The 26,934-nt window shown below is 38.7% G+C and overlaps 1 protein-coding gene across 2 annotated transcripts in view; it reads right to left on the bottom strand.

Moving 5' to 3' along the window:
* Window positions 1-222: 222 nt before the first annotated feature.
* The window catches only part of lysmd2 (LysM, putative peptidoglycan-binding, domain containing 2), a 69,628-nt gene continuing 42,916 nt past the window's right edge, over window positions 223-26,934 (bottom strand). Inside the window, exons 2-3 of one of the 2 annotated variants that reach the window (XM_043677370.1) lie at window positions 19,155-19,486; window positions 223-4,307 (exon numbers count right to left, since the gene is read on the bottom strand). In XM_043677370.1, coding sequence (XP_043533305.1) covers window positions 4,244-4,307; window positions 19,155-19,486 — 396 coding nt within the window. In that variant the 3' untranslated portion in view covers window positions 223-4,243. Of the gene's footprint in view, window positions 4,308-14,268; window positions 14,505-19,154; window positions 19,487-26,934 lie in introns of those variants that run through there. The other variant, XM_043677371.1, reaches the window with a different exon arrangement.

Raw genomic sequence — 26,934 nt, 5'->3', positions numbered from 1 at the left:
CTTTAAATATACTAATAAATTAAAGTTAGTCAAATAGATTTTCTTTAAAATATGCATTCATAGTCCTTTCACACAAAAGGGCACAGCCATTCAACGTTTTTAGAAATGGTCGATGTACTTCCTCAAAAGCTAACAAAAATTCAACATGTTCACATTTGTCTTAAAAATTAAAGACACGTTTTAGTATGTGACTAAAAATATAAGGAACACACCACATCAGACTGAAGTTTAACAAAATCCATTTATTGCAGATTGTCAAATGAAGTATTAACCAGAGAACAACTGTTCAATGCCAGTACATTTAAAAAAACTAAGGCCACACCATTGAAACACAAACAATTCATGCGCTAAAAGTTCACTGCATCAGTTTTTCCACTTGACTCTTCAGAATGAAGTCACAGAGCTCCACATGTTTAGAATAATCATCTGTAACTGTATTCTTCCAAATCATTTTTGTTCAATATAGTTTTGGAAGCAAGACAACCTTCAGTCAATTTATGAACAGAAAGAGAAGGCAATAAAAATAAAAATTAATTAATACGGTTTTAATAGCGCATTTTCACAAAAATAAAAGGCATTTTGGATTTCTTATCCATATATCCTTGCTCAAAATTGAACATAAGCAAATGTGAAGATCATTACAGTTCTAAACCAGTTTGGTTTGCAACAGTGCAGATTTTCAGATGATCAAACAATTTTTTTTCACAATCTGCATCGATGTTAACTCTGGAGTTGAAAATGTATTATGGTGAAAATCAAACATTTCTTTTGTGGATGCCTGATTAAAAAGAGGAGAGGCTGAGACTTGAAGAAATTAATATTTAAGAATCCAGGGAGGAAGTATGTTGTGAATTCTTCAATTTTATAACATGATTGTAAGAAAGATGTGCTCTTGAGACAAAGTTTAAAATAACCATCAGTAATCTACAATAAGGTGGCATTATGTTGTTAAAAATAATGGAAATGTTTGGACAAAGATCATTTTCAGATAAAATTATTGGTTAAAATGACATTTTAATACTGAATTTTAAAAATCTTGAAGATTTGTCCAGCAATTGGATACCTATAATATTTCCTTAACAGCATCTTTATAAATAAAAAAGATTATTTGGAGAAGTAAAATAGGATTGATCATAACTGAAAGCACACAGCAAAAATGTTATACATTTAAATACCTGAAAATAAAAGGAAAAAAAATACTTGTGGCAAACAATAGTTTTGATGTGCAATGCTACTACATGAAAAAACAATAACACAAATCAATAAGTACTCAATATACCTCCTGTTGCTGATTAATAGCCCCAATGAAATGTTAACATCACTCCCTCAGATGATCATCCACTTGTATATTTCTAAAATGTTTTGATTTAATTTGACTTCCAGCATCTATGGGTTTTCTTTTTGCTTCTATTTTCGATTAAGCATTTTAGACAATCCTCATTAACTATACTTAAAATTGTCTGAAAGATCAATTGCCTCCCTTTTATGGCTCACAGCAGTGAAATAGATATCGCTAGGTTAATTGTTTGATATATAAAAGGCAAAGCAAAGTGAAGTACTCTGGATATTCCTCTCACAATATATGTACTGTTTTTCCATTTTAACGTTCGAACCGTCATCAAAATATGTTCTAATATTTAGGTATAAGCGATACAAAACAAATATTCAGAACTGAAATTACCACTGCAAGGATCTGTCTGAATGCATTCAAGGCAGATCCTTGTCACTGCTGAGTAATGTCTCCCACTCTGCATTCAGCAGTGACTGAAAATCTCACGTAGTGAAGAGCACAGCAAACAGCTCCACCACTCAAAATGTTCAATCAATCAGAGTGAACAAATTGGGTGTGAAGGGACCTTAGCAAATATCCACAGCTTGATGACAACCACCAGCTCTGCAGATTGACTATACTTAAAACTGGTTCCTATTGTGCAGCTACTGCTTTGTTTGAAATCCAAGACCTGAATATTTCTCCATTTTCTTAGCACTTATTGCAGTAACTATGTTCTTTTTTATAAAAGACAGACTGCTGTCAAAATAAAACAAGGAAAATAAAGTCAAATGCAGACTGTGGCTAAGAGAAGTAAACCTGGATTAGGAGGTGATATCATGACAATCTTTTTTGGTGGTGTGAGCTCTATCACAGCATCTCAACAATTACGTGGATAATGGGAAGAGCATGCAAAATCTGACTTTTTGTTGTTGACTGTCAGAAGTACGTTATATTATAAAACAAGCACCAACTAGTTGCACTAGTTTTAAAAAAGGCAACTAGAAATTAGAAGAATCAGGAAAAAAGAAATAATAAAAACTTAAGTAGAAGAGCTTTAAAAAGGGTATTGTGATTTTAAATCAATTTATAAGGTGTAACTCTAAATTAAGGAATCACTGAGTAATTGATCATAAATACCTGGCTAGTCTTAATTGAAGAACGTACAGGGTTAGGCACATTGCCACAATCCCCTGCAGGGAAAGAACTGCACTCAATCTCTTTGGTACAATCAGATTCTGAACAGATATTACTAAGTTTGAGAAAGTGTGGCTTACACTGTTTAATACGCCTCTCCAGTTCAGACATCATAATATATAAAACTAGTCAGCATCACCATTTTAATGGCTGCAGAATCCAACTGGTTTTATTTTAAAAATAATGTATCTGCATTAGGATTTAGTGCTCAGGCGCTGAAGGAGCTGGTTAATTGAAATGTAAGATGTGCTGTTCAGTTTCTTTCTGTTCCAACATACTATATTCACCTGGCGCCAAGCTGTGGTCATAGCTTTGGTGAAACAGTCTAAAGCAAGGCCACCACACAGGAACAAAGAAAAACATGTGTTTTCCTTCCTCCTCACCTCAAAAGAAGAATAGTTCCTGAATCAGTGCAACAAACTTATTTTCAGCAATTAAAAACAAACACATGAGCATAAAAACAGAAAGAAGAATGGGGCACAGCACACTGTACTTGTCAATCAGAGCCTGAAGATTGGGGGAAACCTGATTTTCTGGGGAGACATTAGAATCAGTCTACACCAGTTTAACATTCAGTCTTGTGGATTAGAGTGATCAAAAATAGCAGCCACTTCGTAGAATTCAAGCAAATAGCTGCATTGCTCACAAAATACTGAAATGGTGGTACAAAACAACAACGTGAAATCATATCACTCTCACCACTGCAGTGGTAAGACTAATTATTTACCCCTAACAACTCCCTACTGTTAACATAAATTTCCTTTACTCAATCAGCCAGTTCCATATTCAAAATAGCCACAACTCCCCTCTAATAGACGGTAGTTCAGCTATGACTGTATGATTTTGCCCATGCAATACCTTAACAGTGCAATAAGTTAGCTGTATTGATGAAACACTTCTAGTTGCGTTTAGACTGATCACCTTGAAAGCAAATGCTTAACATTCCTGTCCCTGCATATTAGGTTCTGCTTCATAAACTTTTTAAAAGGATGAAATCCTGCAATCACCCCACTATCTTCACCCTAAATTGAGACTGTTGCTTAGAATGAAAGGTACTCTAAATTGCCTTTGGCTTTAATTTGGAGATTATGAACAAGTGACCTCTTCATCCCAGTTATTATGTATAAAACTACTGCATAATCATACGTGACTAGGACTTCTGGGCAATTCGATAAATGTGTGATTACTCTCCAGTCTCATTTTGCACAAAATCATAAGCCAAGGTCACATTTAGTTTGAATTTAATTAACTTCTGCAGAGCCGAGTCTCCAAGCAATTATACTCACCCCTGCCCAAACCCACTCGAGTGCCGAACAGTAGGAAAGCACAACAGTTAACTCATGCAAGATGTAGAAGGGACTACAGAGTTGCAATTGCTTTACACCTAATTTCAATCCCGTATCACAGTAGGTCTGCTGGATCAGGACTGCAGCAAATAAGCACACACTGCAAACCAACAGAAATTTTGCTGTTGTAGTATAGAAAAAGGGGGAGAGAAAGCACAAGGTAACACAAAATTAACAGCAGCTCACACTGCACACTGAAAATGTTCAAGTTAAAACGCTGCTTTTCCCTTTTACCATATTCCAGTGCCCTGCTAAGGTATACAATCCGCCGCATAGATTGAAGCAAAAGGTAAAGCGAATTTCCCCCTCCCCCAGAAACCTACAGGTCACACAGTATGTGCCTCAGAAGCCAAAGTCTCCAACTCTGACAACTACGTGGAACAACATTGTTATCACTGGCCGTCCAGTCAGTCTGGATTCTGGTCTGTATTCAATGACGACTCTGGTAGGAGGATTCTGCATAGGAATAATCTTTGTATGCTGCATCACCGGTTCTGTTGAAAGTAAAAGATTTAATTATTACCTTACAGAGATTCATAAGTTGTTCTCTTTAAAATCTTAAAAATAATCTTTTATTTTTGTATTTCTCTTCAAATATCTGATTGTCATGACCCCAAAATAGTAGTCAGGCTGGATCCCAGAGCGAAAATGGCTTGATAAAAGCTTTATAAAAAGCTAATAAGTCTTATTTTTGCAATTTGACTACTGGGTGGTCAGTCACTGAACATATTCACATGGGACAGCCAATGTTCTTTTAACACAAGCTTATAATGCAAAAGAAAGAAAAATCTAGATTATATGACACAAATTCAATATTTTTCCAACCAATTTTAGAGGATGTGGTTGCATAGTGTTAACGTCATTAGTTATTCAGAATATTAAAATTTTGGAGACAGGGGCTTGAATCAGACCATAGAGATGACAAAATTTGAATTTAGTAAAAATCTGGAATCAAAAGCCAGGCTCGTGGCAAACATGTGACCACTATTAATTATCATTAAAAACCAGCTGGTTCACTGAAGTCCTTGAGGAGATTGAAACCTGTCATTCTCACCTAGTCTATGTGACCACAGACTCACGCCAACGTGGTTTACTCTTACCTGCCTTCTGGGCAATAAATACTAGCCTGGCCTGCAATGCTCACATCCCATGACTAAATATTAAAATCCTTTACAGTCACTCCTAACTGAACTCCTTAAATTCTTACTCAAATTGCTCTTTTCTAAGCAGTTCTTTGGATTGCTGAGAATCACGTTAAGACTTATCTCTGATGGCCTAGATCCTTCGTTCCAACACTTTTAGCCTGGAGACTTCCACAAACAAAGAAAATGCACTTCTGCTGAAATGTCTTCTCCTTTCCGCAACTCAACTCAACGTACTAATGATCTATCATCATCTGCTTTTGTATCATAAAATCTGTAAACATTCAGCAATTAACTCCCCCAGTAAGCTGGCCAAGTTAATTTACCTTAAGTTGCAAATTTTCTCAGAAAAGCTGTCTTTATTTTACTGTTCAGAATTACTTTCTGGTCTCACCAACTGAAGCAGTTAATGGTCTGCACAATATCCAGGCTTGACCTGGCAAGTGGGAAGTGACATTGTGCTATATGAATCCTAGGCAGTGGCTAAAACAAAGGGAATCCGACCATTATTCCCTGACATTCAGTGGTGTAATCATCATTGAATCCCCCACAGTTAACATCCTGAAGGTTACCACCGACCAGAAACTGAACTCTACTCATCACATAAAAGCAATAGCTACAAACGCAAGTCAGAGGTTAGCAGTCCTGCAGTGAATAACTCACCTCTTGACTCCCCAGAGCCTGTTCACCATCTACAAGGCACAAGTCAGGAGTGTGATGCAATACTCTCCACTTGCCTGGGTGTGTGCAGCTCCAATAACACTCAAGAAACTTGACACCATCCAGGCCAAAGCAGCTCACTTCAACTGTACCACATTGGCAAACATTCACTCCCTCCGTGCCTCAACGCTTAGTAGCAACAGCACTTCCCATCTACAAGATACACTGCAGAAATTCACCAAAGCTCCTTAAACAGCACTTTCCAAACCCACAACCATGACCATCGAGGACAAGGGCAGCAGATACATGGGACACTATCACTTGCACATTTCCCACCATACAAGTCATCATCCTGACTTGGAAATATAATGCCACTCCTTCACTGTCGTTGGATCAGATCCTGGAATTCCCTCCTTAATGACATCGTGGACCTACCTACAGCATGTGGACTTCAGCATTCAGGAAGGCAGCTCACCACCGCCTTCGAGGGAGACCAGCAATTAGCAACAAATGCTGGCCCAGCCACATTCTATGAGTAAAATTAAAAATAAGTTTGATCGTATCCATGGAGACAGAAACAGGGGCAACATTTTGAGTTCAAAATGACTCTTTGGTTCTGTACATTTCAGATACAGCTGCTAATACAAATGCAACAATCAACCAAAACACATTTTAACAGTACATGAATACAATGACCATATAATTTGTTCTTCATTTATTGTTTGAGAAAGAACTGGCATTCAATTAATGGGAGAACATCCCATTCTTCAAATAGTGCCATGGAATTAGATGTCTGATCGGAAAGGATATGTCCAACAATGCAGCACTTCCTCAGCTGAGCTTAAGCACTCAAGTCTACCAAGTGAGCTTGCAGGTACACATTCCTGACACAAACGTGAGGGCATTACCAAGCAAGCTAATTGGCAACATGAACCACAATGACACTCAGTAAAAATTCTTTATAAGTTACAGATTTAAAGATTCATACCAAGTGACAGATAGCTACAGATTACAGATGAAAATTGTGGTAATTTTTATTCTTTGTGTAACTAGCGAGGACACTATCCAGAGAAAATGTGGTTCTCTCTGCCTGCTCCCTTCAGTCCCCAATTTAAGTCATGAATCATGGGAAACACTGCACAGAGTCTAGACTGAAAGGAGGCCGAAATTTCTACAATCAACACTTTTACTGCTAACTTGGTATGAGTAAAGCATAGAAAATTCTACTCATCAGGCCATGAAAACGAGATAGTAATCATACAATATTCAAATGTAAAAAGGACCACTTCTTTAGACATTTAATCATGGGAAACACTGCACAGAGTCTAGATTGAAAGGACAATGCCAGTACAATTAAGGATTTGGATTACTACAATGATTTTGACATTGAAGATAGGATGGACAATGAGTAGGAAGAAAACAACAGATTAAATTGGATTAAGCTAGAGAGGGGGAAAATGCATTTGTAATAAATGTCTTTTGCAGACTCTTGGAAACAGCATTTGTCGAAGCTGTAGAAATTTTGAGAATGACCATGAGTAGAAATGTAGTGATGCTACCCACTGTCTTGATAAAGCATGGGTGAATTTGAATTTGCAAGGGCTGTTTGTGTGAAAAATATCCTTGGTAATGGTAATTAGTCATTGCTCACAAAGGACCAAAGGCACCTCTCACCATTAAAAAAAGCCAATGATTACGCAGTCACTTGAAGGGCAGTACTCCCCAAGTATGGTGAAAGACTATAAAGTGATAAATAGCCCTTCGTTCTGACATGTAACAACACAAGCAAACATACAATGGCAGTGCAGTCTCTTACTTTGTGAGCAAATGAATATCTTTAGGTCCACAAACATTAGGATTATTGCGATTTATACAGAATGAAGGAAAAATCCAGTCTCATTCTGGGCAATAATTGCTACTACCTTTCAACATGTAGGAGCTCACCCTACTCATTCTCACCCATCAACCACAGATCCACAGTTTGTCTCCTACCAAGACAGGTCTCTGGGATGGTTGTCAGCAGAGGCCCCTAAATGATCACGTAAATGCATGAATTGCTGGAGAATCAAAGAAGTGCCCATGGCAAAAGGGCCAGAGGTGTTTTGCAGCATTTCTGAACAGGTTGATTAAAAAACCCAATTAACTTTTTCATCCAGCACATAGTTGGTGAGGAACCAAGATTGGGAAAGCCCTAGAGAGAAACTGTTTGTCTTCTCACCTCCTCTAGGGAGGGGATGATTTTCACTTCCTTGAAAACGTTTTACCAAGTCGGTCTGTTACTCACTTCCTTAATGCAATAAACCATTTTAAAGTGCTTCACGGGGGCCTAATCCACCAAAATGTGATAGGGGGCCAAAGGAGGAGATATTGGGACAGATGACCAAAGGAGGTGGATTTAGGAAACGTCTTAAAGAGGAAGGAATTCCAGAGTTTAGACCTAAATAGTTGGAGGAATGATGTAGATGAGCCGGTGTTGGACTGGAGTGGATGGAATTAAAAATCACTCAAACCAGGTTATCGTCCAACAGGTTTAACCTGGTGTTATGTGATATTTAACCTTGTTGGAGGAACACAGTTCTCAGAGTTGTATGGCGGAACAAAGTTATACATATGGGAAAAAGAGACTCAAAACATGCAGATGGCATTCCTCCAACTCCAAGTAAACTGAACAGACCTAAGAAGATCTTATGTTATTAGGAAAAGGAGATGCGATAAAAATAATGAAAATTAGGTTCAGAGAATCATAGAATCCCTACAGTGTGGAAACAGGCCCTTCGGCCCAACAAATTCACACCAACCCTCCAAAGAGTAACCCACCTAGACCTATTCCCCGATCCAATTATCCTATATTTACCCCTGGCCAATGCACTAACCTACACATCCCTGAACACTATGGACAATTTGGCATGGCCAATTCACCTAACCTGTACATCTTTGGACTGTGGGAGGAAACCCATGCAAACACTGGGAGAATGTGCAAACTCCGCCTGATGCTGGCATTGAACACGGGTCTATGGCGCTGTGAGGCAGCACTGCTAGCCATTGAGCCACCATTGCCGTTCATATATACATAGTAGTTGGTAAATCCCATAATGAAGTATCTACTGGAAAAAACATTAAATCACTTTCTCCCTGAAGCATTTCAATTTCCAAGAAAAATGTTTTAAAAGTCGCACCAGATAAAGCTCTCTAAAAGACATGCATGTTAATAGCCAGTTTAGCTTCCAAGCCTTTTATACCCACAGCTCTCATTTAATTTAGCAGCATGCTCATTCTTGCTAGGAATAAAAAGAACATGGCAAACTGAAAATCAATCTGACAAAAGGTTCACAATTCCCTTTGTTCAAGCAACTATGCATTCCCAGCATGGTGATTTTAAACAGTGGAGTTAATTTTTGATTCATCAAGGTGGCAAGTGGGACTCTCTTCCACTTCTGGCTCCACACAAACCATTAGTCAGTTGCAAGGAAAAATCACCAGAACCATTTGACACTAGGAACAGACAATGTACAAAATTAGAATTAAATGTAGGTTTTATTGTCACATGTACTCAAGTACAGGGATACATGAGCACAGTGATACAGGAGTACAGTGAAAAGTGTACAAATCTGGGTGGGTTACTCTTTGGAGGGTCAGTGTGGACTTGTTGGGCCAAAGGGCCTGTTTCCACACTGTAGGGAATCTAATCTAATCTAATCTCCATTTCTGGTGCCATAGTAATGAAAGGAAACATTGATATGTTGTACCAAGTTGGTTGACCAGGTGTCTCAACAGCAGTAGGATGCCTTATGAAACAATGCAACAAGTGGCATAAACAATGACTCATATCCCATGCTCTCTAATGTACATGCTCTCTAGTTTACACTACCCATCAGTTAAATAAATAGAAACAAATTGAACGCAAGTATTAATTTTAATATATGCTGATGCTCAAAGTTTAACTCTGTCATCTTGAAAGACTAAAAGAAAATCTGCGATAAAGTTTACAATGCACAGTCCATCAAGCTCCTTTCTGCCATAGATGGTGCATGATTTTTCCATATTAATAGATTTAAACTCTTATATCAAACATACAATCAAATGGAAATTCCCTTCTGTTCCTGAAATTAGTGAGACTCCCACACGTAATTCAGTTCTGGCCAGGTCTTCCAGCACCACTGATCCAGAATCTGGTTTCCAGCATCTGCAGTCATTGTTTTTACCTCTTATATCAAACATACAATCAAATGGAAATTCCCTTCCGTTCCTGAAATTAGTGAGACTCCCACACGTAATTCAGTTCTGGCCAGGACTATTTAGTAGTTAACTCAATCAGGGCCCTAACAGCAAAATTTGTGCTTAAATGAAGAGTTTTAACTTTTCCAAAACATGACATGGCCGTGAGGAGTGTTGAACAGAGACACCAGAGGGTGCAGGGGCATAGTTCCTTGAAAGTGGTTTTACAGGTAGACAGGATGGTGAAGGTGGCATTTGGTATGCTTGCCTTCATCGATCAGAGCGTAGAGTACAGGAGTTGGGACGTCATGTTACAGCTATTCAAGACACTGGTGAGGCTACGTTTGGAGTACTGTGTACAATTCTGGTCGCTCAGCTATAGGAAGGATGCTATTAAACTGGAAGGGTGCAAAAAAGATTTACAAGGATGTTACCAAGAGTATAAGGAGGGACTCACTAGGGGTGGGGGGGGGGGGTGAATTTATCGAAGTTTATAAAATCATGAGGGGCATAGAGAAGTTGAAGAGCTAAGGTTGTTTCCCGAGGGTAGGAGAGTCCAAAACCAGAAGGCAGAGGTATGAGAGGAGAAAGATTTAAAAAGGACCCGAGGGGCAACGTTTTCACACAATGTGTGGTGCATATTAGGAATGAGCTGCCAGAGGAAGTGGTAGAGGTGGGTACAATTACAACATTTAAAAGACATTTGGATAGGTACATGGATGGGAAAGGTTTAAAGGGATACTGGATAAATGGAGATAAAAAGGACTATAGGTCGTCCTTTCTATAGCTGGGCAACCAGAATTGTACACAGTACTCCAAATGTTGGCTCACCAGTATCTTGAATAGCTGTAACATGACGTCCCAACTCCTGTACTCTACGCTCTGATCGATGAAGGCAAGCATACCAAATGCCACCTTCACCATCCTGTCTACCTGTAAAATCACTTTCAAGGAACTATGCACCCACATCCTCTGGTGTCTCTGTTCAACACTCCTCAGGCCAATGTCACATTTTGGAAAAGTTAACACTCTTCACATAAGCACAAATTTTGCTGTTAGGGCCCTGATTAAGTTAACTACTAAATAGTCCTGGCCAGAACTGAATGACGTGTGTAGGAAACCTAGTCGGCATGACTGAGTTGGGCCAAAGGGTGTGTTTCTGTGCTGTATGACTCTATGACTTTAATACATTTTTTTTGCCTCTTTCCAACTCAAAGAAAAAGTCAACCTGGTTGATAGGAAAGTGAATTACAGGATACTGCAGAAGGAAGCTATGACAGTATTTACATTCCTACTGGTAAGGTTGCTCAGCAGTTTTGCAAATTAATGTAATCAGACCTCATGGGCTGTACAAAAAGCAGGATAACCCAAGACAGTCCAGGAGCGAGAGAGAAAACTGACAGCACTGCAGCATAACTCCTCCAAATATGGTCATACAGGTGACTGAAGAAAGGCAAACGTTTATCTTACGGTTGCAAAAATGGTGGAAACACAGGAAACCACACTCCAGAGAATGTTTGTACTGGGTAAAGTTATGAAAAATGCCATGGAGCACTTGAATAGAAATAAAATCATAAAAGACTGCTGGATGAGTTAATGAAGGAGAAGTCTTTATTTCACTGGCTTTCTTTGAGAATGCAACAGGCTAGTAGATGGTGAACCAGATGGACTATGCTCCTCTTTACATCCAACAGTTATGTTCAGACACTACAAAATAAAAATACATTTTGAAAGGCTATCCTCCCAATAGGGACTCCCTGACATAGCGAAGATCAGATAATCAGCTTTTTGGATCCCAATTAGATGATGAAGAAACTAATTGGGAGCACATAAAGCTTGGTTTACAGATCTCTGAGAAAATGGTGCCACTTACATTTTGTTTTTGTGTTCCTGCAAAAGCAAACCTCCACAAAATCTGTAACTACTCAACTACATTGAAGCACAAAGACGGTCTTTGTTTTTCATGGAAAGGTTTGTTTCTGAAATTAATGTTCTTCATGTATTTAAAAAAATCCATGAGATCAGTATTACACATTTTCCAAAAGAGTAGAAAAAAATTAATCTGAACAAGTTTGTGAAAAGGTTTTAATTGAGCAGCTGAATATTAATCATGTAAGAATATCGATGCAATTTTATTTTAAAAAACTAGAAGCTTTAAAGGTGAGAGCAAAGGCTTCCGACTTTGACAACAGTTTTAAACAAAACCTCCATTTTTTCTACCAGGAAATTCACGTCTGGTTTTCTTTTCTTTTAAAATAGCAATACGTCATCAATAAAATATTAAAGGAATGAACAAGAACTCGGCTTTCCATCTGAATGAAGTTTTTAAAAGTTTAATCTCTTCTTCAACTCCATGCTCAAATCCCTACAATAAGCCTTTCACATCTACACAATGAGAAGACAGCCTTAACCAAAATTCAAAATGACTCACTTGGATGCTGTCATAATGGCCTCCAATTCCCCGAACCTCTCTGGCACAGTTGACAAGAATATTCTCCAATGCCTTGCTAAATTGACCAATAGAGTAAGATGTAACCTTTGCCCAACCGGTTGTATCCATAACTTTCCCAACAAATAAATTAAAAATTCTCTCTTGTGCTTGCAATATTTCATGGCCTCGGCCCAGAATACTTGGAATTTCCTCCACTCACTCAAGACAAGTTCTCTGTTCCAGTGGTCTGGCCTGTGGTGTTTCACCATCGCTCTTCAATCTGAAACCAACAGCCATGATTTCAGCCTCCTAAACTTCAGCCATTCTCATTTCCACCTGCATTCAAGACCCTCAAAATCTTAGATTATCACATCTCTAACTAGGTCTTTCTGTGCTTTGGCCTTTTTTTTTCTAAATTAGGCCTATGAAGTGCCTTCAGACTTTGCTCTTTACTTAAAAGATACCAAAAAAATGCAAGTCATTGTTCAAAAAGAAAAACTTTGCTATAATTCACAACATTCATTGTGTAGGAGCAGGGCATCTGTAAGCTTTACTTTGTAAAGTGTGCTCTGAGCCATTTGTACTCCAGTGGGAGGCACAGTACTAGTGTCGTAATGACTAAGACAGCTGTACCATCTAACATTAAATCCATACTGCTTAAGAAAGTGATTTTGGAATGCCTGATGCAGCTCTCAGTTATGTAGAAAGTGGTGACTACATATTATCACGGGAGTTCCATATAAATCAAAGCAGCAAAGTAGATATGAATGCAAAATTCAAAGAGGCTAGAACTGGCATTAAAGCCATTCATTAATAATGTTTCTGTGTCCATTCCTTGCAACGTAACTTCAGAAAGGTGTAAAGGAACAGAATATTTCATGTTTACATGTTACACTTGCTCTGATCTAAAATCTAAGCTCCTCTCGACATTGGTAACTTTCACATTCGCAACCTGAATTATCACAACAGAAAACTTTGCTGCAAAATTTACAATCTCACAAGTGAACAAAATATCACCCTGCTGATTCTGAATACTGAATGGGTCCACAAACTAGTTTTGTTTTTACTAACTAAATATGCCACAGAGGCAGCACACTGAAGGTTAAAATTGATGCTTCAATAGGTTGAAATGTAAATAGTAGTCCTGTAACCAAGTAAGATGATAATTCAGGAAAAATAAACATGACTCATTCAGGGAGAGGTGCAACATTTCAGCTCAACAGGGTTTGAAACTGATGAAAAACACTAGCTTCTTGGCTGCACATCAAAGCAATAGATTCCCATCTTAGAGATGGTGCATATGAACATTAGTGACATAATGGTATTATTTTGCAAATATGGAGTGGGACTTCAAAGTCAATATGAAGCACATTGCACAGCAAGGATGAGAAAAGTGGTGATAAAACCCCGTGCATGATATGCAAGGTGAAAATTGATGAAAGCTAGAAAATGGAGTAGGTAGACTATGAAATGAACATATGTCAGAACAAAAGAATATTAAATGAACCAAAGACAAAAGAATAAAGACGACCCATACACATTCCCATTTATTATTGTGATGCAATATGTGGAATGTAATAAAAAGCTCATGTCTAATGTCTTTAATAATGCTTCCTGTAATGTTTCTATTTTTGTTGCTTTCCAATCTCCAAAGACTACAGCTGATCTGAATCACATCTCAGTGCGACTTCTCCACAGCAATATGATATTGATCCCACTACATTACAGTAGGCAGGACAGCAGGATAGATCTAACCACTGAGCTTTCCTTCTGCTCGAGAACAGGATAGACTGAATTACTGGGAGACAATTTCAAATCAGGTTGCAAATGAAACTCAGTGCCCGACTGCATGCTGTTAAACAGTTCACACATTTAACGTGTGAACTTACTAAGGATTGACTACCAACAAACTGAGTGTATTGTGACCATACTGTGCCTTTAAGAGATGTGTCCTGTTTCTCTTGGAGGAATATCGTCACAGTGTCTCCATCAGACAGGCTGCTGATCAACAGCTTTGAGTTCTCCCTGGATGTTTTATTTCAAGACAGACAAAAGAATCATGAATGGGCGGTGTCAGGCTCATAGACCCAAAAGGACTTCAGTTTTGCTTTCAGTAAGTTGCTGGTTTGTGCTGGCTGCTGGGGCTAAAAGCTTGAGTTCTCTGCTGCTGGAGCGAATTCTTAGACAGCCAGGCTTTCTCTTAAAAATCAAAACAGGCAGATTGTCCCTTTGGGTGTTTCTTCCTGGAATGGACAGAATCAGCACATGAGAACAAGAATGTGTTTATGGGAATCTACCTATATTGGAGCAGTTGATGAGTAGTGGCTTAATAATACATTATCTCAAGTATTCCAAGAGTAAAAAGTTATGCCAATTCTTATTATATTTTAAATGTATTGTAACAATAAGATGTGTTTCAATTGAAGATTCACAGTGGACCACTCGAATCATATCTTGAACAGAGCGTGTTACACTTGCCTTTTTAAATAATAAGGAAGTTGAGGCTGAGGCCATCTTCATAATATACTCTCGGTGGTCTGGTCTGGTCCTTAACACTATGCAAATCACATGGTGGAAAGATCTGGCTCACTGTCTCTATTCTTTGGCACTTATCCATTACACTCACTGGCAGCTCTCTCAGAAACAAAGAAACCCAGGCCTGAAACTCTTCTACTTAGTAAGAAAAAACAAATGATCTCTGTAATTAGTGGGCAAATAAAATGCAAATGTGTACATTCCTGTCCTGGGTGACTGTCTATGTGAAGTTTGCATATTCTCCCAGTGTCTGCGTGGGTTTCCTCGTAGTGCTCTGGTTTCCTCACACAGTCCAAAGATGTGCAGGTGAGGGAATTGGCCAGGCTAAATTGCCCGTAGTGTTCAGAGACATGTAGGTTAGGTGCATTAGTCATGGGAGATGGAGAGTAACAGAGTAGGGGAATGGATCTGAGTGGGATATTCTTCTGAGGGTCAGTATGGACTTGTTGGGCCGAGTGGATTCTATGAATCCACATGGAATTTTCTGAATGAATCTTTACATTGCACTCAGTCAAAAATCAGGCAGCAGAAATTTCAAGGCTTATCATAGAGTCATACTGATCTTTTAGTCCACTCATTCGTGTTAACCAGACATTCCAATTTGACCTAATCCATTTGCCCTAGCATTTGGCCCAAATCCGTCTAAATGGTTCCTATTCATATACCCATACAGATGACTTTTAAATATTACAATCGTACCCACTTCCACTGACAGCTCATTCCAGACATACACCACTCTCTGCCATGAAAAAGTAACCCTTCACATCCTTTTTAAATCTTTCCCCTCTCACCTTAAACCTATGCCCTCTAGTTTTGGATTCTCCCATTCTGTGAAAAACACATTGGCTATTCATCCTAACCATGCCCCTCATCATCTTATAAAGCTCTATAAAGTCACCCCTCAACCTCCGATGCTCAAAGGAAAAAGCCTCCGCCTATTCAGCCTCTCCCTATAGCTCAAACCTCCAGTCTTGGCAACATCCTTGTAAATCTTTTCTGCACCCTCTCAGGTTTAACAACATCCGTTGTATAGAAGGGCGACCAGAACTGTACACAGTATTCTGTAAGTGGCCTCACCAATGTCCTGTACAGTAGCAACATGATGTCCCAACTCCTGTATTCAATGCTCTGATCAATGAAGTCAAGTGTGCCAAACACTGTTTTCACCATCCTGGTTATGTGCGACTCTATTTTCAAGGAACGATGCACCTGCACGCCTCGGTCTTTTTGTTCAGCAACACGCCCCAGGGCTCCACCTTTAACTCCAAGTCCTTCTTGGTTTGCTTTACCAAAATGCAATGCCTCAGATTTATCTAAATTAAACTCCATCTGCCAAAACTACAGCCCATTGGCCCATCTGATCAAGGTCCTATTGTATTCTATGATAATTATCTTCATTATTCACTACAGCACTTATTGTGGTGCCGTCTGCAAAACTTATTAATCATGCCTTCTATATTAACATTCAAATCATTTATATAATTGATGAAAAGCATTAGATTTAGCACCAATCTTTACGGTACACCGTTGGTCACAGGCCTCCAGTCCAAAAAGCAATCCTCTACCATGACCCTCTATCTCTTACCTTTAAGCCAATTGGCTAACTCCCCTTCGATCCCACGTGACCATCCTTACTTAACAAGCCTACCATATGGAACCTTGTCGAATGTTTTGTTGAAGTCTATATAGACAACGTCTACTGGTCTCCCTTAATCAATCTTGTCATCTCTTCAAAAAAAACTCAGTCAAGTTACAGAGACAGAGAGACAATTTCTCACACACAAAGCCATGCTAACTATCCCTAATCAGGCCTTGCCTTTCCAAATGTTAAAACAACTTACCGAGCACCAATGTCATGCTCTGTCTGAAACATTAACTCCATTTTTCTTTTCACAGATACTGTTTAATCTGCTGAGTACAAAACCAATATCTTGCTCTGATTTCAGATTTCCTGCAACCAATGTATTTTGATTTTGTAACGAAGAGTTCAAGCAGAGAGACATTTAGTTTGGTTGGATCAGGGGGGAGTAGAATCATAGAATGCCTACAGTGCAGTCAGAGGTCTTTCAGCCCATCAAGTCTGCACCAGACCTCGGAAGAGCATCCTATCCAAACTGCACCACCCCCACCCTATCCCCATACCTCTCATTTCCCATGATTAATCCACCTCACCTGCACAACCTTAAACACCACGGGGCAATGGAGTATGGCCAATCTACCTAACCTGCACATCTTTGGACACGGAGGAAACCAGATCTCCTGGCAAAAACCAATGCATAAATGGTTTCAATCTTGGTGAGAAAGAAGTCCATATGCTTTCCACATGCTGCAGATGGGAATAGACAGAAGTTTGAAAAGATGTTTGGTCATGATGGAGGAAACTTAGGAGCATTATCGTTGCTCTCTCTGAAGACTTGGGATACAGATAGTGTTTTAAACTGGACAAGAAAGAATGACATTTTACTTGCCTTTGCTAAAGGAGCCAAAGAGTTAACTTGCTGACTTTGAAAGGTCTTGAGCAGCTTCGGCTCCAATCCACCATTTGTCACACATGCCCACTTACAATCTTCTCTCAAATTGAATTATGACCTCAGCTGTGTACAGCAAAGAGGAAAATTAAACGAGCAGCAGTCTCCCTTCCTCCTAGGAAATGGGGAGCCTCAACTTGAGCCTGAATGATATAACTTTCAGCTGACATTTCTGTGCTAGGAAAAATTAGAATTGTGCAAAAACCTACAAAGCAAAGTCTTGTCTTCAGAGCGATAAATGCAAGGTGATGCAGAATTAACTTACAGTTAAAAAGGAGACTCAAGGCAGTCTTTTTTCATCATTTTTGTAAAATGGGGGGGAAAGTATAATATGAATTACTGTCCCAAATCTGGCTGGCATATCAACTTATTACACATTCCTTTGAGTTTGGAGAACTGTCAGGCTGATGGATGAAACTCTCTTTGTGCTGTTAAGCTTCAAGAATCCTACAAAAAATTAACCAGTTTTAACTCAGGTCGACAGCTAAACATAGATTACATTGGATTCCCTACAGTGTGGAAGCTGGCCCTTCGGTCCAACAAGTCCACACTGACCCTCCGAAGAGTAATCCCCCCAGTTCCATTTCCCTCTGAATAACGCACCTAACACTATGGCAATTTAGCATGGCCAATTCACCTGACTTGCACATCTTTGGACTGTGGGAGGAAACCGGAGCACTCGGAAGAAACCCATAAAGACACAGGGAGAATGTGTAAACTCCACACAGACAGTCGCCCGAGGTTGGAATTGAACCTAGGACCCTGCTGCTGTGAGGCAGCAATGCTAACCACTGAGCCACCGTGCCGCCGATAAATATAGATGAGCATGGTTATTGAGCCTACTTTAGATGTTCCATATAAAGAAGCTTTAGTTTCAGCAAATCAGAAGGGACACTGCACAAAAAATTAATAGTAATTTAATACAAGGGACTCCCACTCGTGCTATATGGAGGGTTTGTGTAAGGAAGATGAAAATGTCCACAATGCTGTGATGGGTAACAAGGTCTCAGACAGAAAAGTAGAAGCAAATTATAAGGCACAGCAAGAGGTGCTTTACCTACCATCTATCTGATTTAGATCCCCAGCAATAATATGCTCACCTCCACAGTCCAAAATCTGTCTAAAGATTAGTCAACACATTACTTAAATACAATTAATAATTATACAGTAGATATTCAAGAAATGCTACCCCATATCCTTAAACTATGACCTCTCTTTCTAGATTGCAGCACAAGGAAATATCCTTTCTACATCTATTTTATTATCTTAGATATCTCAATTAGATCTCCTCTCATTCTTCTAAATGCCAGAGATTATTGGCCTAAACTATTCAATCTGTCTTCTTACGACAAACGCCTCAGCTCCGGTATCAATCTAGTGAACTTCTTCTGAGTTGCCTCTGACATAAGTATATTCCTCTTTCAGTCAGGGGCATTGGATATTTGCTAAATAATATTATTGTAAGTATTATTGCTTATTTCTAATATCACTACATTGACTGTGGTCTGCTTTGCTCAGTTGGATAGAATAACACCAAAGTGTGGGTTTGATTCCTGTTCCAGCTGAGGTGGACTTGAGAGCAGCCTCTACATTCTGCCTGAGCGTGGAAGACCATGGGAAACTACCAATGGTAAAAGCTGCCAAGAAAGCAGCACAGGATGAAACATCAACAGACAATGAGCCAAGGGACTAGCTTCAGGCAGAGCTCACATATCATCCCACACCAACAGGTTTATGTGATGCACCATAATCATAAAAATGACAATAAAAAATATTATCTGCAAATCTATTTGCTCATATAAACTCTGCTGTTATATAGAATATAATTACCCATTATCATCCTCCTGTATTGTCTTAGTAGCTGCTTGCGTTGACAGTTTAATCTGCAAGTCCAGTCTCTGCAAGAAGTCTTTGGCAGACAGTTCCTCAGGGTGAATGGGTCTATTTTCAATATCCTCTGGACTCGGAGATGTTGAGCTTTCTTCTTCTATATTCAGCGGCCTTTCTTCACACAAAGTGTATGATTCATTCTCAGGAGATTCCAATGAGTTCAGTCCATTAAATAGTAATCCTTTGTCAGATATGACTGGAATAAGAAGGGTTTTTCTTAGGAATATGCAATCACTTGTGAAGAGTTTATTTGCTCTTTTTATTTGCTCCATCTAGAATAGAATTATGACAAATGTTATTAACATTTTAACAGAAGGCCTGTTTTACAATATTGTACCAGACCTTTTCAAAACATATGTTAAACTAAAGTACACAGCGGATTGAATCTAGCAAACATTCCATATAAAAATGAAGTGACAGTGTGCAAGACACTTGCCACTCTCCTATGGGACCTTTGTTCCAGGCTGACAGGCTGAAGCATTTTTAATCAGTTGGCTGTAATGCTTCTTGCTGAGCTGAGTTTGAGCAGCACAACCCAGCTCCAAGTAGGGGATGCCTACAGTGCAATAAAATTGGTGTGGAGGATGGGAAAATACTATAGCATTGCAACAGAGGATGAATTTCTGAGGATAATTCTAGGTCACACTGCTGGCACTGAGGTATTTTATTGGAAGAGAGCTAAAAGAACACTGTTCAGTATCTGACTGTACTAGTTACTCTCCCAGGAAAACAGTAAACCTCAAACCAAAATCTTCAAATCTCCAGTAGCAACGTCCTTTGCTTTGTTGGTCGCTTGATGATCAACCTGTACATTACAGTTATATGGGGTCTTGAAGCAAATGTATTCAAGCTCTTCAGCACAACAGATACAGCATGTTTATGATGCCACAGAGCACAGACAGAAACTGCAGACATCAAAGCACAACCTCAGAGATACTGGTCTGAAAGTTTGAGTTGATGGAACTATAATGGGGCACCACGACCATGTTAAAAAGCACACTGCTTTAGAGAAACATTCCCAGGCAGTTTCAATCATTTGAGAGTACGAAGTATCACAACAATTCCAATAGATTTGTTTCTGCAGTGGTAATCCTTTTGCACCATTAACTCCTTCAAACTTCCTTTCAGCAAGACTAAACACTTTCACTTACAATCAAAACCCACGGTCAATGGGATGATTGCTCGTCAATGTTGAGGGTGCAGTTAAAATCAGGAGAATTTGGAAACGGGGTGGGGCAGAAAGAAGAATGTTACTAGGTTTGCTCCATAGTCAAGTCCATGTCACAATAACTCTAAAATAAATTTGGTACTATAAGTAACTAGCCATAAACTTTTGTAGTGTTCATGTTAGTATGTTGAAGATATCACAGTAATGTAAATGGATGTTGATGACTTGTCAATAGCCCTCCTATACTAGGCAGCAGCAGTTCCAATACAATTCTGAATCCAAATTGCAATTAGTTTTTAAAATTTTAATTACTGAAGAACTGCTATGAAAACAATGGTAAGCCTTATGATACTATGGATTTAAGAGGTATATTTAGTCAGAGGTTGAGACAGAGGTGGTGATCGGTCTACTCAGAGGCAATAAAGTATGAGGTCTTGGACTCTATTTTTTAAAAACATTGGAACAATACAAGCAGCCTGGATGGCTTGGGTCAAGTTCCCACAGAACCAGTTTTTTTTTAAAAATAGTTTTAGTTGTAGTTTCTCAGTAGCAGTTGCTGCGGTGTTGAAGCTAGATTTGGAAGCTGCAGTACATCATACACACACACAAAGATACGTACAGATAGTTTTCTTTTAATGCTTTTCCTCCTGGAGTGGAAAATTGCATGTGAGACAATCTATTTTACTAAATTTGCTTTTGCCAAGGGAGTGTTTATGAGATGTCACTAGATTGGAACAATTGTTGTTTAGTAGCTAAATAATCTATTAAGCAGTTAAGTTTTTCAATAAAGTTAATTTATTCCAATTTCTTCTTTCTTTTGTTTCAATTTATCTATAGTGGACGAATAAAGCATGTTTTGCTACAAGACTGTTAGTTTGACCAATCAAATTGCATCTGAAATGCAACACCTAGCACTTGTCTTTAAACTAAGGAAACATTAGGGTATAAGATATATTCCCAATATATTTTGAGAAGGTTTGGTCTGGTCCATAACAGTTTACACAATTACTTTCAATGTTGATTATTATTCAATTTACACCGAGTTTATATTAATAATTGCTTATCCATGGATACAGAGGTCATTACACATTAACAACTCAAAGGGCTGAAAGTTTTATACTAAAATGGGGATAGGGTAGAGGCTGGGTCGGGGTCTGGGTAGTATGCTCTTCAGAGGGTTCTTGTGGACTCAATGGTCTCTTTCTACACTGTAGGGATTCTATAAAAAAACAACTTTAAAATTATGACTAGGCAGGACTGCATCACAAATCTGAAAAGCACAGATCATTGATACCCAATTCACTGACAGGATAAGCTTGAAGGGTTGAATGGCCTATTCCTGTTCAACGTTAAACAAGGTCAGCAAATACTCAAGACACCTGGGCTGCAAACTGCATCTGAAATACTGCACTCAGCCATCATCTCAGCAACTGATCATCCAAACCCAAAAATGTGATATTTTCTGGTATTCTTTTTTGGAATGAATTTCAAGAGAATGCAGTTGATCCGATATAAAGTAACACAACTAAAAAGGTATTAGATTGACTGATTTCAGAAAGGAATTTTGAAAATTATATATAAAACTACTTGATTTTTCCTTTTCCATGGAGAGATTCTTTATATCAAGGAAGGATCAGATGTTAGCTGAGAGAGAAAAGGAACATATCAATGATGGGGTAAATATACATATTCTTAAAGGAGCTTGATAGACATCCAGAGTTTTCATTCTTGTTCTAATCTAATCTACCATATGTACAATCTGTTTCCTAGAGAGGCTGTGATATTGACGGCTTTTCAGAACCACATAGTCAATTCAGACTATTTCTCAAGGTTGAGTTTTTTTTCTCAAAAGTCCACAGCATTCTCAACAATGAAAATCCTGCTGATACTTGGTAACTGAGAAACAACACTTTTTTTTTTAAAAGTAAACAAGCAGATGTTTGTGAAATCATAAGGGGCATGGATAAGTGAATAGACGGAAAGTGAGAGGGGAAAGATTTTAAAATGACCCAAGGGGTATCTTTTTCATGCGGAGGGTAGTCAGACTATGGAATGAAGATGTGGTGGAGGCAGGTACAATTGATTATGGATCAGCTCAGACTACCCTAAAACTCTATAAGAAGGTAGCCCAGACTCAAACTTTTCTTATTTTAAAGGCAGATGTAAAGTCGATATTTCAGGAATGATGAAGCTGGTCAAACCACTCAGCTTTAAGCAAAACACAATTTACTGTTGAAACATGAACAAAAGAAAACAGAATTGAGAATAACTTCACCATCTGGAAACCCAACCGATTCGAAATCACAACTTAATGAAGGAGCTGTTCCAATACACGCAACATCCCAAAAACACACCCCTTGGCAAATGGTAAATTCAAACTCAGGTTCTTAAAATCTCAGGAGAAATTACAGAGAGAAGAGTCAGGCATGAAACATCTGTCAAAGCATGGAATCTTTCTTCACAGTAACAGCTTCTCCGCTACCAGCAGTTTCTGACTGCCTGCTAAAACTAAAACCAAACTAGAAAAACCTAAACTGGCAGAACTGGCCTCTCCTCTTTCATTGCACAATTGGTTTTTTTAGGCAGTTTCTGTTATCCATTTTGGCACCTCTGCCTTTACAACCCCTCTTGAAAAAAAAAGACAAAATAGCCTTGTTAAAGGGGCACAATTACATTGTTAAACTGTCACAATTACAACATTTAAAAGGCATCTAGATGAACATATGAATAGTTAAAATTTTAGAGGGATATTGGCCAAATGCTGGCAAATTGGACAAGGTCAGATTGGGATGCCATCAAATAAATAGACATTTTTTAAGAAATGTTGCCTGGCCAATCCGTACCCAAACATGCTGTATATTTTACATAGTTAATCCAGCCTTAATTATTCATAATATGTCATTAATTACAGATTGTTGCTTCTGCTGAATTGAAGTTCTATAGGGAATAAACAATATATAAGAATATTGGAAACAAAATCTGAGTATTTCTTTAGATACTTCAGGGGAAGTGGAAAAAAAAATGAAAGAGTTGTGTTTATTTATCACTGGATGAAGTTCTTCTCAACGTCATTTTATATAGAGAAGTATAACTCAAAATATTATCAAAATACTTCAAATATCTTAAATGATGGTCTAGCCTTAATTATCTCCTTTTCACACAATATTATGGACAGATAATCTGATAAGTGACATTGCTGTACGTGGGAGTTTGTTGGACAAATTGGCTGTCATGTTTCCCACATTGCAACAGTAACTACACTTCAAAACTAATGCAGCACACTAACACACTTTGGAATGTCTTCAGGTCATGACAAAACATGACTTCTTCATCATTTGCACAGTTTGCATTTCTCTAATCTACCAAACATTTTACTGTGTAAAATAGTTCACACATTTTTAACATTTAGTTTCCTTCAGGAAACTGAGTAAGCTGTCCCAATGGCTCAGTCAGCAATTAACATTAAGAAGCCACCCAGATCTATTAGGTCAAGATTAAATTTCCCAGTCTATGCTAAGTCCAGTGATATTAAGTGTAGTGTCACACTACAACTTCTACTTAACAACTGCCCAGTAATTCCTGCAGGAAAATCTGCAATCACATGCGGGTTGGTCAGACGTTTTGATAAAAAGCATTATAAGGAGAAAACAAATAGAAGAACATAACAGAATCACAAAATGATTACAGCAGAGGAGGCCATTCACTCCATTGTGTCTGTTCTCAGTGAGAACGACTCAATAATCCATACCCCTGGTCTTTTCATCACAGCCACGCAGTTCTTTTCACCACAAATAATGATTTAATGACCATTTGAGAACTTTCTTAAATCTTCCTCGACCACTCTGCACTCCAGACCCTAACAACTGGCTGTGCAAAAAACATTAATCCTCATATTATTTTTAGTTATTTTCCATATTCATTAGCATCCTCTGGCTGTCAATGGGAATATGTTGATCGGGTCAGATGAAATAAATTGAATGAATGAGGAGCATGAAGGCCTGTGCTGCAAAATCAATGTAATCTGTTTTAAGATGTCTTTTCTCCTTCACAAAGAGCTGCCTTAAACCTTAAAAGTTGGCTTTCTTCTCATCCCACTACAGAAGGAGAAATCACACCAGTCAGAACTCTATGCCTGGACATTCCCACAATTAAAGGATGTTTACTCTGTATCCACCCATGGTTTCAATTTAGAAATATCAGCCAATTTCCTCTTTTTATCAAAAATGCCTTCTAAACATAAAGCTTTCATCAGTTACACAAGTGCTTAAAAAGACATAATTTCACTGCAGTGAAGCTCTTTGAAGTAAAATCAATTGACATGATATACTATTATGCTGCCTTCAGATAGTCTTAAGCATTATAGTCTATGGTCTCAAATTCAAATCGCATAAATTCACCATTCACTGGAAAGCAACAAGTCATGATCATTAAAGGAAGTTATTCAGTCCATTAAGGCACATCCGTAGTTCTCCAACAGACACGCTCAACTGTACTTGGAATGACACAAATAGCTTTACTGAGTATTTGTGTTGTTGTATATTCCACATTGCAACAGTGACTACACTTCAAAACTAATTTAACATACTTTGGAATGCCCCAACGCCATGGAAGGTGCCATATAAATGCAAATTATTTATTTCCCTTTTATTGAGTTTGCACTTATCTAACATATTTGTTCATATTTTGCATTTTTTACATATTTTACTTTGCATAACAGCACTTTTGACATTTAATTTCCTTCAAGAAACTAACAGCAAGCTGTCTCGGTGCTTCATTGGGCAAATGGGATCAAGAAGCCATTCAGATCTACAATCTCTGCTCGGTGCATTGCTCTCAACATCTGCTCCTGGACACGTATCAAGTGATTTCTGAAGGGAAACTGTGCTTGCAAGCACAGGGTCAGTATATCTCAGCCACGATGCTCCCAGAAACTGCTGAGATTCATTTCTAAGTATCACCAATGAGAACTGATCACCTGGGCAAGCTACTGGACAATGGCTTCTGTCAGGGGCACCATCCCCAAAGCATGAGTCTGTGCCATTCATGACAGAAGGGGAGGAAATTCACATAGGTTAAAGAGACAGTTAATAGCTTTTTTTTTGGAAAGAGGAAATACTGATGTGTTAGAAATGCAGCGATGTAGGAAAACAGAGATAACTTATTGACAAATGAGAATGCCTCTTGCTCCTTAGGAACCAAAAACTTTTTGTTGTTTTGCAAAGGTATGTTACAGCCAAACATTTCAAGAAAACATACATCGATGGCTTCATCAGTGGTCATGGTTTAATCATAGAATCATAGAGTCGTAGAGATGTACAGCACAGAAACAGACTCTTTGGTCCAACTTGTCCATGCCGACCAGATATTCCAACCCAATCTAGTCCCACCTGCCAGCACCTGGCCCATATCCCTCCAAAACCCTTCTATTCATATAAACATCCAGATGCCTTTTAAATGTTGTAATTGTACAAGCCTCCACCACTTCCTCTGGCAGTTCATTCCATACACGTACCACCCTCTGTGTGAAAAAGTTGTCCCTTAAGTCTCTTTTATATCTTTCTCCTTTCACCCTAAACCTATGCCCTCTAGTTGTGGACTCCCCCACCCTAGGGAAGTGACTTTGTCTATTTATCCTATCCATGCCCCTCATGATTTTATAAACATTTACAAGGCCACCCCTCAGCCTCCGATACTCCAGGGAAAAGAGCCCCATCCTATTCAACCTCTCCCCATAGCTCAAATCCTCCAACCCGACAACATCCTTGTAAATCTTTTCTGAACCCTTTCAAGTTTCACAACATCTTTCTGAAAGGAAGGAGGTCAGAGTTGCACACAATATTCTAAATGTGGCCTAACAAATGGCCTGTACAGCCAAAACATGACCTCCCAACTCCTGTACTCAGTACTCTGACCAATAAAGGAAAGCATACCAAATGCCTTCTTCACTATCCTATCTACTTGCGACTCCACTTTCAAGGAGTTATGAACCTGCACTCAAAGGTCTCTTTGTTCAGCAATACTCCCTAGGACATTACTATTAAGTGTATAAGTCTTGCTCTAATTTGCCTTTCCAAAATGCAGCATCTCACATTTATCTAAATTAAACTCCATCTGCCACTTCTCAGCCCATTGGCCCATCTGATCAAGATCCCATTGTACATGGAGGTAACCTTCTTTGCTGTCCACTACACCTCTAATTTTGGTGTCATCAGCAAACTTACTAAATATATGTCTTATCCTCACATCCAAATCATCTATATAAACGATGAAAAGTAGCAGACCCAGCACTGATCCTTGTGGCACTCCACTGGTCACAGGCCTCGAGTCTGAAAACAAACTCTCCATCACCACCCTCTGTCTTCTATCTTTGAGCCAGTTCTGTATCCAAATGGCTAGTTATCCTTATATTCCATTAGATCTAACCTTGCTAACCAATCTCCCATGGGGAACCTTGTCAAATGCCTTACTGAAGTCCAAACAACATAAAGGAGGAAGACACTATTTTCTGTTCTGGTTCTTTATACGTCAGCCAAAACAGTAGAAACACATTAT

Source organism: Chiloscyllium plagiosum, chromosome 36 (genome assembly GCF_004010195.1).
Source record: "Chiloscyllium plagiosum isolate BGI_BamShark_2017 chromosome 36, ASM401019v2, whole genome shotgun sequence".
Classification (NCBI taxonomy): Eukaryota; Metazoa; Chordata; class Chondrichthyes; order Orectolobiformes; family Hemiscylliidae; genus Chiloscyllium; species Chiloscyllium plagiosum.
Note: the sequence above shows the minus strand (reverse complement) of the source record. Positions and strands in the feature narration are given on the sequence as shown.